This window comes from Amphiura filiformis, chromosome 20, assembly GCF_039555335.1.
Source record: "Amphiura filiformis chromosome 20, Afil_fr2py, whole genome shotgun sequence".
Lineage (NCBI taxonomy): Eukaryota > Metazoa > Echinodermata > Ophiuroidea > Amphilepidida > Amphiuridae > Amphiura > Amphiura filiformis.
In genome coordinates, this window is record NC_092647.1 from 5,667,746 (window position 1) to 5,687,357 (window position 19,612).

General features: G+C 38.4%; 1 protein-coding gene across 2 annotated transcripts; it reads left to right on the forward strand.

The window, feature by feature from the left end:
* The first annotated feature begins 370 nt into the window (after positions 1 to 370).
* On the forward strand, positions 371 to 19,074 carry LOC140142502 (scavenger receptor cysteine-rich type 1 protein M130-like). 2 transcript variants are annotated; one of them, XM_072164488.1, is made up of 7 exons: positions 371 to 624; positions 1,420 to 1,758; positions 4,690 to 5,058; positions 6,370 to 6,512; positions 11,247 to 11,496; positions 13,782 to 16,081; positions 17,416 to 19,074. In XM_072164488.1, exons 1-7 carry the CDS (start codon positions 540 to 542, stop codon positions 17,608 to 17,610), a joined length of 3,681 nt encoding a protein of 1,226 aa, XP_072020589.1. In that variant the 5' UTR covers positions 371 to 539; the 3' UTR covers positions 17,611 to 19,074. The 2 variants fall into 2 exon arrangements, with proteins under 2 accessions (XP_072020589.1, XP_072020590.1); XM_072164489.1 differs by having other exon boundaries at positions 13,782 to 13,893; positions 17,416 to 17,516.
* Positions 19,075 to 19,612: the final 538 nt, after the last annotated feature.

The following is a 19,612-nucleotide window of genomic DNA, read 5'->3' on the forward strand; positions in this document are numbered from 1 at the left end:
AACCAGTAGGTCTCAGAGATATAGAAAACACCAAAAAACATTGTGCGGACGCTACTTGTGAGTCAAGACAAAATATCCTATTTCAGCATCAGACAATCATCATCTTTCTTCCTTCCATTTATACGTAAAAACAGAACAATTTTGTTAGCTTTTTCTCTTTATTCCTACCTTCTTTCCCTTCCAGTCGCCTTGGGCGGTAGGTTTAATTAGGACTATTCAAAACACCAAGGACATAACAATTTGCTCAATATAAGGACGTGGTTTTAATCATGTTTATGAAGCTCATTAATTAAGTTCATGAAGCACATTACATAATGAGCAATGGAAAACATTCATCAATTCACATTACATAATGTTTACGTCAAAGACATCCCGGCGAAGGGATGATCGGTGGTTCACTCGTTACGTTGCTGTCTGAAGTGCAGGTTGTGTTTTCACAGAATTTGTGAATAGCCTATAATCCAGCTCTTTTAATTTCATCATTTCTGTATAAGAAAAGTTTAAACGAAGTATATGTAACTCTGGTGTCGCATGTCATTATGGCCAGACTCAGTGAATTCATATTTATTTTTCTTTGGTTGAATGCGAAGGCAGATACAACTAGGAAACCTCTGGTGCTCTCAGGTATGTTATTAGTTGATATTTCTATGTTTCTTGATGTAACATGAAGTTAAGTGTGGTATTGCAATTGTAATGAAAGAATAGGTGAAGAAAATGAGTTGTAAAGAAGGAATAGGTAGCTAAAGCATTTCCACCCTGATGTGGCAGTGACGTTAAAGCATTGGGGCAGATGTTTCGCGCGCGCATCTATGCGACCTCTTTATGCGCGTGCGTGTGTATGCTACGCCAGCGCTTTGAGCGAACACTAGCGATTTGTAGCATCGCCTAATAAAATGCGCACTGACGTCACTGCCACATCAGCCTCATCAGGGTTTAAAATGCTATAATTTGGGGCAATATTTATATATGTGTGTGTGACTGCAAGTATACGCGATTATTTTCCTGAATTAGGCAAAAAGTATTGAAATCCCCCAATGGGCTATTGTTTATTGCGACTAGCAGTAGGATATTTGTTATTTTGGTTGAATGCGAAGGCAGAATGTAAGAAAATATTGATGATAATTTTCAAATAGATTTGTTAATTTCATTATGCTTGTAAAACAAAATGTACGAACTAGCGGTGTGTCGGTCTTAAGGACATCATCTGTTGATGCGAAGTTGACCGTTTCAACCAAATAAAGTGTATTACAGTTTCGGCGACATTTGGATCAAAACTGGTGGAGCCTTTATAAACATACCCACATAGATAGATAGATACACACAACATTTCGCCACTTAGAGTAAGATTAATAGCGGATTTTCCTTTATTGAATAAAAGTGATGTAAGATTGATACCTTTGATATTTTTCTGTTACGCAGGCAATCATACATATGAATTCCGACTAGTTGATGGCCGCACACCATATGAAGGGCGTTTTGAAGTTCGCCGTAACAATGGTTCTTGGAGTATCATAAATGGATGCAACTGGAATTCAAGATACTCACAAGTTGCTTGCCGGTCGTTGGGGTTTTCTTCTTCAGTGTTGTCAGCAGATAAAACATCTGCTGCTTTTGGAAGTGGTGGTTCTGGACTTGCTCACTTGGAAATTGTTCATTGTCAGGGCAATGAATATTCCGTGCTTGATTGCAAACATATTGCTTGGGGTGACAGTTTCCTCGATGGAAGAAGATGCCCTATAGGATTACATTGTATGCCAGGTAGGTGTATGATGGTTCTGAACCTAGTGCGTAACAAGAAGCTATGTTTTCTAAGGTAATTTCCACGGTGTTAATAACGTTGGAAGGAGAAGTATTATTATGCATTCTTAGTCAGTGGGGTGGTTCAACAGTGTTCTAAAGACTGCACAAAAATAACGCAGCTGTTATAAATACGCCTTTTGCTTTAGAACTAATAATTGTTTTCACAATACTTTAACATAGAAAGAAGGATGATTTATTTGCGTGCATTTTGATACCCCATTCGTAATTTCCGCGGTGTTAATAACGTTGGAAGGAGGAGTATTAATTATGCATTCTTAGTCAGTGGGAGTGTTTCAACAGTGGTTTAGTTGGTATACACATAATCTGATAATCGAATGATTTCCGGTGGCGTCTATCAGGCCGTAGACGACCCCACGTGAGTATTGATAACGCGTAACACGCTTGTAGAGGTGCGAGTATGTATCGCGTTATATGCGTAGACTAGTGCGAAATACCCGCACGCCCCAGCAGTACTCGCAACAGAATACGTGAAGTTGTATACAAGTTTCATTCATTTTATAATAAGGGAAGTTTTTATGACGGTAACTAGGTTTTTGCTTTAAAAAATAGTTTACAGTTATTAAAATAATATTTAACTGACTAAGAATGAGAATCCACTACTCAAAATATTGGACCGTCTTCTTCTTCTTCTTCGACCTGAATTTGCAAAAAGTGGCTGAAAAGAACAAAAAAAAGGGTCATTTTGGCGAAATGTGGGGGGATGCGTCCCCTGTCCCACCGGCATTGACGCCCGTGATAATGGGTAACAAAAGTTTTAATCTTTTCCCTCCAAAATATCAAAGTCCACGAGGGCGACGAGATGTTTTCGAGATTCAAGATACCTCTTAATTTTTAACAGAATCTTGAATCTTGAATCGTCGATAAAAATAAATTTGTAAAAAATAAACAGTCCTGATGTACTCGATGGTTTTTGAACTTGAATCCATAATTCTTCTCAAATTTAAATCCAACGCATAATTTATTATGCGTGTAGAAAACCCCCATGGAAAAATATAATGTAGTTTGCGGAGCATAATTTTGATTTGATTTTATTTCTACGGCGAGAATTGGCCTGTCGATACATGCTTTTTGAGCGGTTTGGATTCCCAAATTTGGAAATAATTATAAACATAATGAATAAATCTTTCATCGCAAAAAGAGTTCTGACTGATTAGATGCTTTCTAAATCTTCTGAGCTGCAAACGGTAGATTATAAACCACCTCCCTCAATTTTGGAGCAAAATCGGCCTCATATTACACCACACGCATACGGAAAGTGGAATCTCCGTAGAATATCTCTCATTACCTCTAGGGGTACCACTCAACAATATAGACTATTATATCTATCTCCAGTCACTGGCACTAGCTTTGAAGTTCAACGTGTGCTGCGTTGGCTTAGCGTTGGTTCTTGCGTGTACACATGCGCCACTTTGATCGCGCGCGTAAAAGTATGTACACGTACCAAGTAACGCTATAGCTAACGTAGAACACGCTGAACTTCAAAGCTAAACACAAAACTTATGTGGGTCATGTGACTCACCTACGTGAGTATTCATTTTGTCCGCCTGGTGACCCCCTTTGCGACTTATGTGAGTCAAATGACACACTTGAAGTGAGTCAACCAACTCATTTAGTGGGTTAAGTGAGTCAAATGACACACTTGAAGTGAGTCAACCAACTCTTTTAGTGGGCCAGTGAATCATGTGGCACACTTAGTGGATCATTGTGTCACGGCTTGACCAACCTTGAGTGGGTCACGTACATGACACATTTGACCCACTAAATAAGTTGGTTGACTCACTTCAAGTGTGTCATTTGACTCACAAAATTGTAAAGGGGTCACCAGGCGGACACAAATGTATACTCACGCTTTCTTATGTGGGTCAGCATTTCCGCCAAAATGTCCCACTTTTTCACATTACGTGATCGTATTTGTTTATCCTAATACAGTCGCGGTCACAGTGATTGTAGACATCAGAGTTTCTATTTCTTCAATCACTGGCATGTTTAATGACATCTAAGCTATTACCACAGTAAACTTGCTGATCTATATTGAACACCCACAAGTGAGAATATTCTTGAAGAAAATGAAGATTTTGATGTCCGTAATCATTCGCACCGACTGCCATGACTGCAGCCAATTGACCTTTTCGGTAAATCCCATAACCCTTTGCGAGTACACCTGAGAACTCGTCATTTGACGTCACGCCGACTTGCAATGCGCAGTAACGATGTTCGATAAACGATGTACGCATCGGCGCGGAGCGGCGTGACGCAGAATGACGAGTTCTCAGGTGTACTCGCAAAGGCTTATGGGATTTACCGAAAAGGTCAATTAAACACACAAAACATAATGGTGGAAATTTAGCCTCGCTTTCAAATTCGGACTGGACCCATTTACTATTTTCAAGCAGATCAAATATCGGAAGCGACTCATTGTGTTTTTACACCGGGTCAATTGACTCATATTAAGTATGTACATGTACTCACCATACGTAGGTCAATGTAACTGGGTAACCATGCAAAGACTTATTATATGTGAGTCACTGCTCTTGGCAAATTAGCATGTTTCCACATGCTTCCTTCTCCTCTTTTGATATGTTGTTCAGGAGGGTGCTTAGCAAACTTAGAGACATTAGCAAGCAAAGACATTGGTGTTCCAATGTTGTCCAGGTGTACCCATTACTTTACTTAAATTGACTAGTCATTGTCACTCTTGCTATTGTCAATGACATTGGCACCGTGCAGCCCCGGCGTGCAGCATGTCAGTCATCTCAATATCTCTACTAGCACAGATGAGGGTATGTCCAGCGCTGTGATACCATGTTCTGGCGCTAGATCAATCGTTCTTTGACAAGCAGAATGTACTCTGGTTTTATTTTTATTCAGGAAATCAATCTCTCGTTTTGCGAATAGCCCCATCATCATCATCATCACAGGGAAGTAACATCGACAACAACAGGAAGCCAGTTGAGGTTTATGACGGTGTGTCTGATTGGGGATATATATGTGCCTATAGTTACTCTTGGACATATGAAGCAGCTGACCTAGTCTGCAAGAACATGGGCTTTTCATTTGCACGCCACACCTTCTCGATTCCATATATTGCTGCATCTTCTAACACGACACCGTTTATCAATTTAGATTCATGTGGGGCCAACAATCAATTCACGTTTTTTGATCAATGTAAATTCGGCAATTGGGACATTTTTTACAGAAGATGCGTGGCCGGCAAAATTGCTGGAGTGGAGTGTGCAGGTGAGTAGGCAAATGGTCTTTTTATCTTTTCAGCTTTTGTTTTCGTTTTCGTAAGCCATTGTTATTCTGAAGTGTTAACCTACTAGGTGTGACCAATCTTTTGTTTTAGCCTTGTGTTACTTACTGATACTTTGAAGCAAGTGAATTTCTGTTTTCCTTTTGGAAAGTTATGTTAATTTCTGACATGAAAACCTGAGATGAGGGGGATGGTGCTAATCTAGACAAAAGAAGAGTCTAAATTTTACGGTCTTAAATTCGCGGTAAGTTGTACGGCTTCAATTAACGTGCGTTTGGTGTAAATGCACGTACGCCTAGGCGAGAGTGGCTTGTAAAAATAGTCTACTGTCTGTCCAATTAACTTAGACACCCAGTTTTTATGATTTATTTCAAAAAGTTTTCACTTTGGCAAAAAAGTCATGAAAGAAAAGTTGCTAATCACTGTCAGACCTAACAGAAATTTTTAGTAAAGCGATGAAAAAATATTTTTCCTTGTCTACTTTTAGTCAATTTTGACCGATTTACAGCAAGATATCTGGGTCCCGGCGAATATTCCTAATGATTTGAAACTTTTGATGGGATGATCTATATATAGTGAGGGGTGTTCGAACATTGTAATCTTACAAATTGATCAGTGATATCAAACTTTTTTTCTTTGTTCCTTATCATCGATGCAATATAATAATAGATGCATTTACTAATTCACAACACAATAACTCACAGTTGGTGCATTATACCGAATGATAGGGCAAGTTACTATGCGTAGGGAGTGTATTGTGGATTATACTCCTCACCAATAACATCAGAACATTCATAGGGCATACAATTTGTATTTATTATAGTATTGGGCCGGGCACAGCATCATCATCCCTATAGACGAATCCAAATCCACGCATTCCTACACCTGACTAGCAGCCTTTAGTTGGGTACCCGTCGGCTACAATGCACCCAAAATGTGAAATGATTCGGCCTTGGCGGAAATTTTAAACTGCATTCCATCACCCGTTTTACACCTTCCGCGAAAACACAGGTAGACAAAAGAATAATTAAAGTTTACAGCACAATCTTTGAACTTCAGAAAGATGAGAAAACACGTTTTTATTGCAGCCTCGTCTGCTTTATTTAAGGAGAATCACTTTTCAGCTCATTACGTATTCATAGTCACATTTTTGTCTGCGCATAACAGACTCTTATACACTGTCCAGCTCTACTGTCCTCAGTTTTGCGATCGGAACGACGCCTATATTGTTCTCTCAGGTTTGGGTTGGAAAGTGTTAGTCTACAAATATACGGTATTGTTTTCTTTGCCTCTAGACTCTGCGTCTGATATTGCCATTAGTGGATTCCGACTTTGGGGAGGAGACCCGGGAGGAGAGCAATCCACGGAAGGTGTAGTCCAAGTCAAAGCCTCATCCGAATCTATATGGCGAACTATGTGTTTTTCGTATCAAGCGGGGGTAAGGCAAATCTATAATTATTTTTAATAGTCCAACGTTTTTGTTTCGTTGCAACAAGCGTTATCCATAATTCGTGACGATGCGCGCATTCAAATAGCAAAATTCATGTTGATCTGGGGCTAAAACAGTCTTAAATTTATTTCGCGTGCTTTGCGAGCAAATGTCCTAGTAACATCGGAACAAAATATGTTAGTCCCACTGTATATTATATCCGTAAACCAAAACTTGGCTACTGACTTGAGTGCACATGCCTTCCTCGGGGCCTCCAAATTTTGGCCTGGCCCAAGGCTCCCATAAGGTAAATAACGCCCTGGTTTAAAGGGCCCGTACTTCTCCTTGTCCATGGGCCCCTGATGCTCTTGCTACGCCCCTGGGAGTTCCCCGGGGGATTTTAGGCATTTGAGTCTAGATAACGTTATGTGGTCAAACATTCGTTACCATGATGTCCGAGAGTTGAACCACTCTGTAGTATGATACTAGGTGAGTGATTCCCGCATGAAGTACTGAAAGAATAAAACTCAAACTGCATTGCGTTCTTATTTTAATGAGCAAGTTTAAATAACTTGAGTTGAATGTAAAAGTATGCATTAAAAGATGCGTTTCAATCATTTGTAGTCAGATAAAAAAACACATTCAAGTTCAAGTTCAAGTTTTATTTGTTTTCATCTCAATTCACAAAACGTTATACAAGTGGAAATGCAAGATAAGAATACTTAATGATAATTACTTATAGAAACACAATATGAGAACATGAGAAGTGAAGAGATGTGGATGCCGCAAAGACGCAGAGCGTGAAGCTTGTGGCACCCAATCTGAACAAGATGGAAATTTAACTTACGCTACAATATTAGTATGTACTACAATGATGATATCATGTGGTCGAAATAAGAATAAATGAAATTTAATTGAACTGAATCATTAAATCAGATAATAATATTCAAAAGTACAATAATAAACAAATATAATAAATCACATGTTTTGACACAAAGCTGATTGAAATGAGAAGCGTATGATTCCTTCACATCAAAGATAATTTGGTCAAGATCGGAATCAAATATATTGTGCCAAATAAATTAATGGGGTATGGACAGACTGAACAGTACAAGACAGGACAGGACGGGACAGACCCAAGTGAGATGGAAAGTTTGCAAATACCCTTAATCAGTTGTGGTATAAGATTCGATTAAATAATCTTTAAGTCTATGTTTGAAAATAGCAAATGTTGGAGACTGTTTTAATGATTGGTCGAGGGAGTTCCAGAGCAGGGCACCCTGAATCCGAAGGATATTTTCAGCCAGCCTGTAAGGCTAACATGAAGGTCATTCGAAAAAACGCATGTCATGGGTGTGGATGTCTTTGTTGGTTATAAAATAGTCTGGGTCAGTAGTATGAGATGGTAGTAGGTCATGAAGGTAATTGAACATAAATTGGGCAGTTTGGAAAATGTAAAGGTCTTGGATTTTAAACGTCCTGAGAGACTTGAATAAGGGGTCGGTGTGGGCGAGCCAAACTGAATAGGTACATGTTCTGATAATTTTCTTCTGCATTAACAAAAGGTGTATGGAGATGAGAACTGTTTTTGTTAGCCCAGATCATGGCACAGTAATTAAGATAGGGGAAAACAAGAGTATTGTAGAGAGTGATCAAAGAATCAGGCGGGAGAAAGGGTCGAACCTAATGATACCATTGTATTTTGAGACAGTTTTTGTAATGTGTGATTTCCACGACAGGTCGTCGTCTATTAGAATGCCAAGAAATTTAGTTACATTAACTTGTTCAATTAATTTATCATCATTGCAGATTTTAATAGTTGACGGGGGAAAGCAATTTTAGGCATGATTTGTTTGAGGAGGTTTGAACTTATACAGTCAACGCCACAACTGGTGCTTGATTTGAGAGATGAAGAAATATCTCGCACTTCCTCTTCCGTGGTGGAGGATAGGAAGATACTGTGATTTAGTGAATTTGGATTGCTGAATTTGGTGTTGTTGGTTGTTGGGCGGAGGCATTTTTGCCACAAGGGACGGACCAATGTTGGTGAAGAAGTCATTGAGTTTATTCGCAATTTGGACAGGGTCTTTGATTTCTGAATCATCACTGTCAATGAAATGAGAAGGTGGCTTGGAGGATTTATTCCTGCCAAGTATGTGGTTAAGGGTTTGCCACGTCTTCTCCATGTTGTTTTTGTGGGCATCGAGCTCAGCAGTGATATGATCTCTAAGGAGATGATTGAGTGTATTACGGTATTTAGTATATTTAAGTTTGGCAGATTGTCGTGGCTGGAATATGATCGGTATTCCCTGAAAAGTTTATCTTTAGTGATTATTGAATTAATTAGTCCTATGGTTATCCATACCCATGATGTAACAGGGCTTGCTTTCATTATTAACTGTATCAAGAACGCGTGAAAGCTCAGTATAGAGGTATATAGAGTATATGGCGGCGTTCAGTCCATTCAATCAAATCTTGCCATCAACCTATTTGATCATAGTGCAGGCTTATGTGTGTGAGACGAACTGTCACGGTAGATTGCAATCATGCTTTTGTTGAATGCATTTGAATAGTCCGCCATATTTACGGGATGATACGTCACATGCAAGGCCTCTATAAAAGAGTCCAGGATGACCGCATCAGGACGATAGATAATGCCAACGATTGTGTTTCTTTCGAGAGAGGGGTTTTTGGAGTTGTTTATCTCAATGAAAACAGAGTAGCAATCTGCGCAGTCGATGTTCAGGTCTAATTGTATAGTCAATATCGGGATCAATAAAAAGGGAGGCCCCGCCGCCGGTACGGCCATGACGAATAGAGTTTATAACACTATATCCTTCACCAGAGGATGATTTAAGCACTTCCCATCACGCCACTGTGTTGACTTGCGGTTAGCACAGCTGTGTGAGTGAACATGACACCACTGCTCGCACATTGCATTGACGGACATGGTTAAATTTGAATTTGGACTGATATATTTACAATAAAAACGCATTCAAAATGCTAGTCGATTTCACATTTTATGTAACCTACAACGGTGTGAATTATCCTTTATGCATACATCACTTTTGTTCTGAAATCGACCAAATAATAATGACACACGCACAATTCTTAAACAACATCTTTTGCACATAATTCAATGGGATTTGAAAAGTAAAGTGGCAGTTGAAACTCTAGTGATAACATGTTTGCAGTGCATGATGGGGCTTCCTTAAATCATCCTCTGATCCTTCACCGACGTCAACTAAATTAGAATCATCATCAGACCTGAACCAGGATTCAGAAAAGCCATAAATGTGGAATTTGTGATTGATAGCGGAAAGATAATGGGTGATGTCGTTAGAGTGTTTATTCAAGCTGCGGATATTATGATGAAATAAGGAAAGCTCAGGATAACTGTTGCGCGCGGTTTTTAGTTTGTCATTGAGATCGTCACAAAGGTAGTAGCTACAATGAGGGCTTTGAATAGAGTTAATATTACAGTCATCATCAGAGGTCGTGGTTATGAGGGTTGAGTCTCAAATCCCAAATGACTCGACTCGTGACTTCAGTACTCGATGACTCGACTCAACTCGAGTTTGTGTGACTGGACTACAAGTCTGCTATTGATTACAGCATTTTATTACATAAATTGGAATAGTATTGATTGAGAGAAACGTACAAAATAGTATGTATATTATAATTCTTGTATTAAGAGAGATTTCGTGATAGCATCTTTTTTTATGACATTTTTCAGTAGATTTCCACGAAAAAAGCTTATTCCCAAAATTTGAGTTGATTCTGATTTTGCGTTTGCAAGTTACGCATGAGTATGTGTATTACACTACTCCATAGGCCACTGTTGTATAATTTCGTACTGGTATACCAGAACGAAATTCAAATTTTACAATATTTTTGCAAAACGAGTTGTTAAGGGATCTGGAATGAGCGTTTTAAGCGTTTCGATAGTATTTTTGTGGGACATGAGAGCACATCAGACATATCGAATTGCATTCTGAATACGCAGAATGTCTTTCTAATATCAAATAATTTTCATTTTTTGAAATTCACGATATAATACAAATTTTATGACAAAATTATTAAAATTTGATATTTTTTACATTTTTGATATGTAACAGTCCTCGAAGTAAATTTGATAAATCTAACGATATATTCTTAAAGTGTATGTAGCTGGGAGGAAAAGCCGACGATCAATTGAAAATTTTGACCTTTCATATTGAAGATATGGATTTTTTTCCCAAAATTGATCGTCGGCTTTTCATCCCACCTACATACACTTCAAGTATAAATCATCAGATTTATAAACTTTACTTCGAGTACTGTTAAATATCAAAAATATCAATTTTTAATGATTTGCCATAAAATGTGCATTACATTTCGAATTTCAAAAAATCAAAATTATTAATATCAGAAGGACATTCTTCGTATTCAGAATGCAATTCGATATGTCTGATGTGCTCTAATGTCCCACAATAAATACTATCCAAACGTTCATACCCCATCCCTTAATCTGCAAGTAATATTTAGTACGTAAGCATTATGTAGCCAATGGTATGAAAATCTCAACATTTTTTTAGAAAAGTGGGGGGGGGGGTGAAGCTGTGGATCACGAAATGCCCTTTTAAATCACAATGTAAACAAATTTAATATGTTGTTCAATCCTACGTCTGTTATTATTTATGTTGTATGTCAAAGACATAATAAATTATAATATGATAATCATATGTTTATTTTGATTTTAAGCACATCTTGACGAGTGGTTTAAGTAACTCGATATGTTCAAACATTACTGGACATGACGCGGCTGAATTCAAGAACTTAGACGACTGCACCGTAGAAAAACTTGGACTCAACAGGTCAAAGGTCATGCTGACAGGACGTATTGACAAAACTTATGATAATGAAAATGTCAGAGTCAGAGAGTATATTCCTAAGGATGAAACATGCTCTTTCTACGGAACATACCACGCATTATATTTAAGTTGTACAAAAGGTACGTCTTTGAGAAGTCTATAGACATGTTAAGAGTTATAAGGTGAGGTTCTTTCAACGGAACATACCAAGCATTATATTTAAGCTGTATACGAGGTTAACAGGAGTTCGTGGATATTTTAAGAGTTATTAGGTGATGTAAAAGAGAGCTAAGCATTAGCGTTGAAGTAGATAAAGTGCAAGGGCTTTCCAATTAGGAGCTGCGTAACATTAATTTATGTTTATCTACATTTAACATCTTTGCACTGAAATATCAACATGGTTACATAATTTAGGATTTCAAAACAAAATTGAACGTACCTGAAATTTGACACAGCGTTGACCTTGACCGGGAAACTGTGTGCATGTACGACATGAGGTTGCGGAATTATGTGCTAAAAAGGATCGAAGGTCAATCATTAAGTTGTACAGGGTTCAAAAATTAAAGTTGCACCGATTTTCATGAAACTATTGTTTGTCTAGCTTCAGGCAGGAAGAAAAACATAATATATGTTTCCACTATCTGTGATGTAGGCCTATGGTTACGTTGGTAGAACTAATATGGCGATTTTACAGGACAATTGCCTTTAACCTGTAACTTTTTGGCCAGGCAACATAAAGGGTTCAAAAGAAATAACTCCCCCACTAAAATTATAAAACATTTCTTTGCACAACTTGACATTTATTTTGTTGATTTGAAAAATTTAAAAGGTGTAAATAGAGGAATCGTTTTTCAACCCTCACAAAGTTGTTTCATTTGTAAAAGCAATATTTTTGGTCAAAAATAATCACATTTCCCAAAAATGATGCTTTCAGAAAAAGGTTCTCGATATTAATGTTAAGGTTGAATTAATTCTTGTTTTTGTCCTTCACTTTTTTGTATCTGATCCTTCAGGCACCCATGCAACCACCATTCAGTGCAAAACAAAGATTTGTTGAACTTAATTTTGGCGTAAAATGAGATTTTCTTTGATGTTTTTAATCAGCAGTTGTTTCAAAATGATAAAATCACTAGGAAGGAGAAATGAGCTCTCCACGCATAAATTTGACCAAAAGGGTGAACATTTACCTGTATTGGGTCAGTTGAAGCATCTTGTATTTTGATTTAAAATGATGGCTTTCTTGGATAAGGTGTATCACTCATGATGTGGCCACAAGAGATTGGCTGCATGCAGTTAATTGGCTGGATGCTGACTTCCAACCTCAATCTTTGTTGGCCATTTCTTCATTGTCATGTACGCCTTTATTCAAAAGAGCCGTTGCTATAGGTCTTTGCAACCGTTTCAGTCTACCATTTGCAAGTACATTTTTTTATCTCTTCTAGCCATCGAAAGAAATAAGCATCACACTACAAATCTTATTAAATACTCCTATAGTGATTTTACCATTTGTGAAGCACCGACTGAAAACCCCATTCATGTCAAAATCCTTGTCAACGAATCATTGTTTTGTACTGAAAGATGATTGCATGGGTGACTGGATAATCGGATACACAAAATTTAAGAAAATCAACTAACAATTAAATTAATCAAAACATTGATCACGTTGATATCGAGAACATTTTTGTACATTACATGTATAGGATGTTGAAAAGTGCAACTTTTTCTGAAAGCATCATTTTTGGAAAATGTAATAATTTTAACCAACAAAAAATGATTTTCCAAAAAAAGTAAATTGGGAGGGTAGCAAAAAGATTCTTCTATTTACAGGCTTTTAAATTTTTCAAATCAACTAAATGTATGTTAAGTTATGCAAAGAAATGTTTTGTAATTTTAGGGGGGGTTATTTCTTTTGAACCCTTTATTAACTTTACATCACATATAGTGAAAACCTATTTTTTCACTGCCTGAAGTTGTACAAACAATTTGGCACAAGTTTCATGAAAATCGGAGCAACCTTAATTGTTTATCCCTATAGAGGGTATGCAATACGACGTCACTCATAACAGGGTCATCCTCATTTAAATAAAATTCTGTCCTCCATAAGGTACCACGGGAAAATTCAATAAAACGTGTGATAAGTATGAATGGTTGTGGAATCGATCTAGTGACCTGTCCCTCTGTCATCTTAAGTTATCTTAGAACTGTCTTCCAGCATGGCTGCCATTTCAATTGTTATACCGTTCCGGTTGGTTTATTGCATACATTCTATACAACTTCAAAATTGACCTATAAAACCCTTTCGGGGCTCGTGTATTAGACGCATCAAAATCTCTGTACGCGTGCATGTTTTGTACAATTCCACTCCTAACAAGTGATAGCATTTACTAACCTATAAATGTACATGTTCCTCTTGATTTAATTTCAGAAAAGGCTCACCCTCTGGAACATGGCTATAAAATATTAGTAACTACCGCAACCAGCTGCGAAGGGCGATGTGGAAACCTTCTAGAATCCACCGGATGCCGTTGCGATAACCAGTGCGTCCTCTTCCACGATTGTTGTTATGATTACGTCAGATTATGTATCGATCACAATGTTGACTTTCATAATGACAATATTGTAGATCCTGATTTATTTTCCTGCCTTCCCCTGGATACAGATTATAGTATTGGTTCTGTTTTGCTTGTAAACACGTGTCCTACTAACTGGACTGACACGTATATTAAAAATCTTTGCATGGAGAGCGTTAGTGTTTCGTACGCGAACCCCAAACAACGATTTCCTTTTGAATGGCCTGTTGCTGATGAAAACGGTAATAACTTTCGAAATGTATATTGCGCATTTTGTAACGGGAAGAGCTTTACAGATATTACTCCATGGGACGTACAATATCCCCCAAGTCAAAGTTCCAACAATCAATGCCAAGAAAATGATCATCGGTCTGATCTAGGAACGGTAGGAAAGCGTCTACGATATTGCTTCCCTTCAGTCATATCAACTTGTCCAGGTACATTTACAAACTTATCAATAGCCGCACTTTGTAAGTCATACTCAAATTTCGTGTGCCTGAAAAGTGAACCAAAAAAATACAACAATTATCACTGCGCTATTTGCAACGGAGCTGCCGAGGATAGAATGTATTCCTGCACTGAGAGCGGTCACAGCTGGCAAGGAACAGCGTTTTTGCGACAACTTTGGAACTTTAGGGAAACCCAGTTAGAATCGGTTTTGGTGGACTCACAATGCTCGGGAAAAGATAACATTTACGATCCCTACACGCGGCAGTGTCGACCTCTGACATGCTCACCTGGTTTTGAGCTTGACGTCGAAGGTAAATGCGTTAATATATCTGGAGGGGCCAATGGTATAGATGCATTGTGTTGTCAACAACAAGACTCGTTGATTTTCTTCGGGATTGACAGACCGATTTCTGGTACAAACGAGGTATACGAAAACGACATTGCGTGTTTTCTTCAGCAGCTAAATATCACTCTACATGGAAACAACACAAAATGGAGAAAACGTCACAATTTCGGTTTGTCTGCAAGTAAGGAACTTTTACAGGGAGACACATGTGACGTGACCAGGGAATTAGATGCGATATTTCTTCAGAGCTCTGATATGTTCAGTCTCTGTAAACAAGACTTTGTTTCTTATTTGTATATGTGTAACACATTTCATACTAATGACGAAAGCTGCGATGGGATTTGGTTCCACGGAAAGGAGACGGAGTTCTTCTCTGTGGATGGCTCATATCAATACCAAGTTTTCATCTATAAAGGAGAATATATTTTGCCCAAAATAGTTTTGCATCAAGTATATTATAGCTACGATTTGGTGTTTAAGGCTTTTATGAAGGAATCAACCGTCGCTGTATGCGGGGAATATGTGCGTCTTCTTCGATCAGACTGCCCATTAATAACACTCGAACATGATGATTATCATATTAGTAGGACAGAAAACAGCACGCGAATATTGCAAATTGGCAATCTCACACTTTATGAAGACGAATACGTTATATATCCTAACGGACGCGCACAAGTATGTGCTAACAACTTATCTGCAACCCAACTCTTCGCTAACGGTAGTTATCTTTACCTGGCCAACACTATAGGTAGCGCTCTTTCCCTCGTTGGTCTCTTCATGACATTTGGTTTATTTTGCCGCTTCAAAGATCTTCGAAATTTACACGGTCGTTGTATCATGAACTTATCCGTTGCCCTTTTTATTGCACAATTATCGGTCTTATTAACTTCGGAACTGACAACGATTCCACAGACTGCATGTTTGATAATGGCCTGCATTTCACACTTCACTTGGCTAGCTTCATTCACATGGACGACTATTATCGCAATTAATGTGCTACGGGTGTTTTCTTCAACTCGAGTAGAAAACAAGATGCAACGTGACGGTCGCCAGAAGAGTCATTATATAGTTTCTGCTTCCGGTTGGGGAATACCACTTTTAATCATCTTGGTCTGTATTGGCTTTGATGAAGCTGATGCCTTTCCTATATATAGCCGGATTTCTCCCTGTTGGATGGTGAACCCAACTAGTAATCTGCTTGCATTTGGAGTGCCCGTTGCAGTGTCTCAGGTCATCAATGTCATTTTGTTTGTGATCACGGTCATCGTGGCGTGTCGCAGCCAAAGGCGATCTAGGAGACTGCAGAGACGAAAGCACAACCTTACCGCTTTCTTGCGAGATTTTATACTTTGTTTCAAGGTAAAATATTACATAATACGCCCATGCAGGCCTGTTCACAGAGGAGGGGGATGCTGGGGGGCCCCCCCCCCCCCCCCCCCCAATTTTCAAAAGTATACCAAAAAGTCCCCAAAATCAGGTTTTTACGTTTTGTTGGTCAAGAAAAGGTCCAAATTTTGGGAAGAAAGTACACTATTCAAAAAATCGCACCCCCTGGAAAAAATCCAGCATCCACACCCAAAAAAATACCCTACGGGCCTGCACCCACTCACTTCAGAATGCACAACAAAACACACTGTTTGATTAAGTTAACAATATGTGACCTTCTACCACGAAATCAGCGTAAAGTCGCAAGGTGTTAGTCACTCAGAACGCCCTGGCTACTGCGTTGGTGTTCATTCACCTGTTAAAGCCACTAAGTATGTCTGTATGTCCTTTGTGAATGGGGGTACAGTGGGCCACTTACGAAGGATAATACTTCTGGCTTGTACAGGTGGCGGTAACAAAGAACATCAACTTAGTCAGACCAAATATCTCGACAAAATGAGCATAAAGTCGCGGTGACTTTACGCTGAATATGAGTGAAATCTGAGTATAAATGATCAATAATGATATGATACATAAACATAAATGCATACACTTTATTATAATCAATCAAATACATAGATTAGTAATGTTATCCGGCAGTCTTCTTGATTACAAAGTTATGTTGCCCGCAATGACTGATGTATAATCCTAATTCACTTGTCCTGCAAAAATCACTGTTCAATGAAGTCCATTGTACACTTGAATATATCCCTTTCGTATACAATCCTGGCACGGATGGCAATTTCCGCAACGGTGCTGCTCTCACCACTCACTCACTTTCTTCAGGAAACAGACCACATATTAAACCTCAGCAAGTCGACAGAAGAATATATTCCCCTTTTGTTGCACTTGAAATCTCCTTCCTGGCTATACAAAAGATAAACTATCCTTTTTCTCTCTCATATACCAAAGTGGTAAACTGGAAATTCCCAGCTATGAATTTCTCTACACGATGCAATACAATGGACACATCGAGACACATGGGGATTTCCAAGTCCCAAAAATAGATATGTTTGAATTTGTTTTCCTGATCAACTTGATTGCATGAGAGGGAATTCCCAAAATTACACACCACTTCTTGCAAGGGGATTCCCATCTCTCATGAAATAGCTTTTAATTGTAAACAAATCTAAACAAATAAAATTACTCAGGGCAGACCCCGCAAAAAGGAAAATTCTAAAATGATGAACCAATAAACAATCACATCTCAACTGCCACCGAGGATTGAATGCAATTAATGGATATGTTATTTATGCTTGTCGTTTCAGATCGGTGTGTTGATGGGCGTATCATGGAGTCTAGGTTTTGCCGCATCATTCTCCAACTCGGACACACTCTGGTGGATCTTCGTAGCCACCAACTCTCTCCAGGGCATTCTATTATTGGTAACAAATCTCTGCGCCAGTAACGTACAGGACAATATCAGAGGTAGATCGCGACAGATCCGCCAAGCTAATGGTTAACCTCCTGTTGGCATCACGTGTCGCTCTCCTGGGTAGTATGCTACTGGTAACGTGTATTAGTAACGTACGTACTTATCTTTCAGATAGACATTTTATTCTCAAGAACCTAGTGCATTGCTCATAGTGCACAACAAACATGATTCGACCTTTGCAGTACTTATACCTGGTTAACAGGAAACTACTCCAGCAAAATCAATCGATAAAGTCTAGTCTATCCTCCACATTGAATAGTGGACTACACTTATGCCCAAATATGGCACTTGCCAATCAATAATCACCCACTTGAAATCCCCTGGATTGCTGCACTGACCAAAGTTATGGACAGATATGGGAGCTGTTTTTGCTGTTATCTGTCATTTACATTTCAGGGAGTTACGAACATTTGCAGTTGACCCACATACTCAGTTTTGAGCCTACATGTAATGTATACATTATTCTTGATTGACAACAAGTGCAAAAAAGGTCAAGATGACTATCCGTCAAATGGTTTAGACAGCGGTCTACAAGTGAGTGATACATGATGCAGTCATGTCTACAGTAGAATTCACCACGACCTTTGCAGGACTTAAACCCCATTAAAAGCTATTAAACCAAGATAACACTCATTGAAAACAGCTCAACTGATTAAATCATATCTTCTCTGGTTAAATACACACAACATATGTTTCTGCTTTACATGTACAATGGAGCAATGAGCTGGTATTATAGTTTCAGTTGGGTGAACGATTATAAAGCGAACGCTAGAGAACAATTCTTCTGTGTGGGCTTTTGTTTACGAAATGAGACAATACTCTGTTTATTGTTAACCAGCGTTCTTGAAAATGGGAAGCATGGTGGTTTGCAGACTTAACACGGTTTGGAAATAATTTCTTCATATTTTTGGTGTTATCTGTCGTTTACATATCCTTCCTAAAACACCAAAGTACGAATATTTCCAAACATCTAAATTAGCTAAAAATTTAGGACATGTTACAAAACTATATTCTCTAGAATTTTAGAAGAGTACTTTTAATATTGGCCGGTTATTTTTCACACAGCGACGTTAACTAGACAATTACCCATACTTCTAACGTACGCTATTTGTAGAGGTTACGCGTTAATGGTAAGAGCATTGTGTATTGTGGATAGGAAAACGGACAGTAACTGCAGTACGAGTCACTAAAAGTTACATTCGATTTACACAGGGAATTTTGCAGGCCATGCCGTGCCCTACTTGCTAAAACACCAAAGTGCGAATATTTCCAAATACCTAAATTAGCTAAAAATTTAGGACATGTTACAAAACTCAGAGAGATTTCAGAGAGTACTATAAATATTGGCCGGTTATTTTTTACACAGTGACGTTAAATAAATGTGATTAATGAAATCGAGAAGGTCCGTGGTTTTGTAACAAATAAACAATAAATAGCGATTCATTTGGTTGGGAAAGAGCAAACCTTCTATACTAAATCCTGAGTGAAACTAAAAGATATTAGAGACAATAAATGCCTTGGTGTATGATTAAGTTGGTAAAGATCGAATAATAACGTTTTATTGTGAGAACATGTATGGATGATGTGTGTTTAGTGGGTGAAATGGAATGACATTATGCATGGTGGGTGGGGGGTGTGTGGGTGGGATGCGTATGTGTGGGGGTGGGGTTTGTGGGTGGGTGTGAGTAAGGGGTGAGTGGCGTGTGAGGGGGTGAGTCGGAAGTAGCCTGTACTCCCAGTGTGAATGTGATTGTTGTATGCGGAAGAACGCAGGGTTACTTTATAGTGATCTTGATGATGTGTTTCAATCATTTATTTCTTAATATTTTTGAATAATAATTTTTATTTTTTTTATATTGTTCAATTTCTATATTTGTGCAATGGTGGTCTTGGTGATGTATTTTATTAATTTAATTATAACTTATTGTGAGAATATGTATGGATGATGTGTGTTTAATGGGTGAAATGGAATGGCATGCATGGTGAGTTGGGTAGTTTGTATATGAGTAAGGGGTGGGTGGAGTGTGTAT

Bases quoted from the DNA above. Each gene is read 5' to 3' on its own strand.
- LOC140142502 (XM_072164488.1), top strand. From the start codon at position 540: ATGGCCAGACTCAGTGAATTCATATTTATTTTTCTTTGGTTGAATGCG. The intron at 1,759-4,689 runs GTAGGTGTATGA...ATTTTTATTCAG, and splicing joins AGGATTACATTGTATGCCAG to GAAATCAATCTCTCGTTTTG. The intron at 11,497-13,781 runs GTACGTCTTTGA...ATTTAATTTCAG, and splicing joins ATATTTAAGTTGTACAAAAG to AAAAGGCTCACCCTCTGGAA.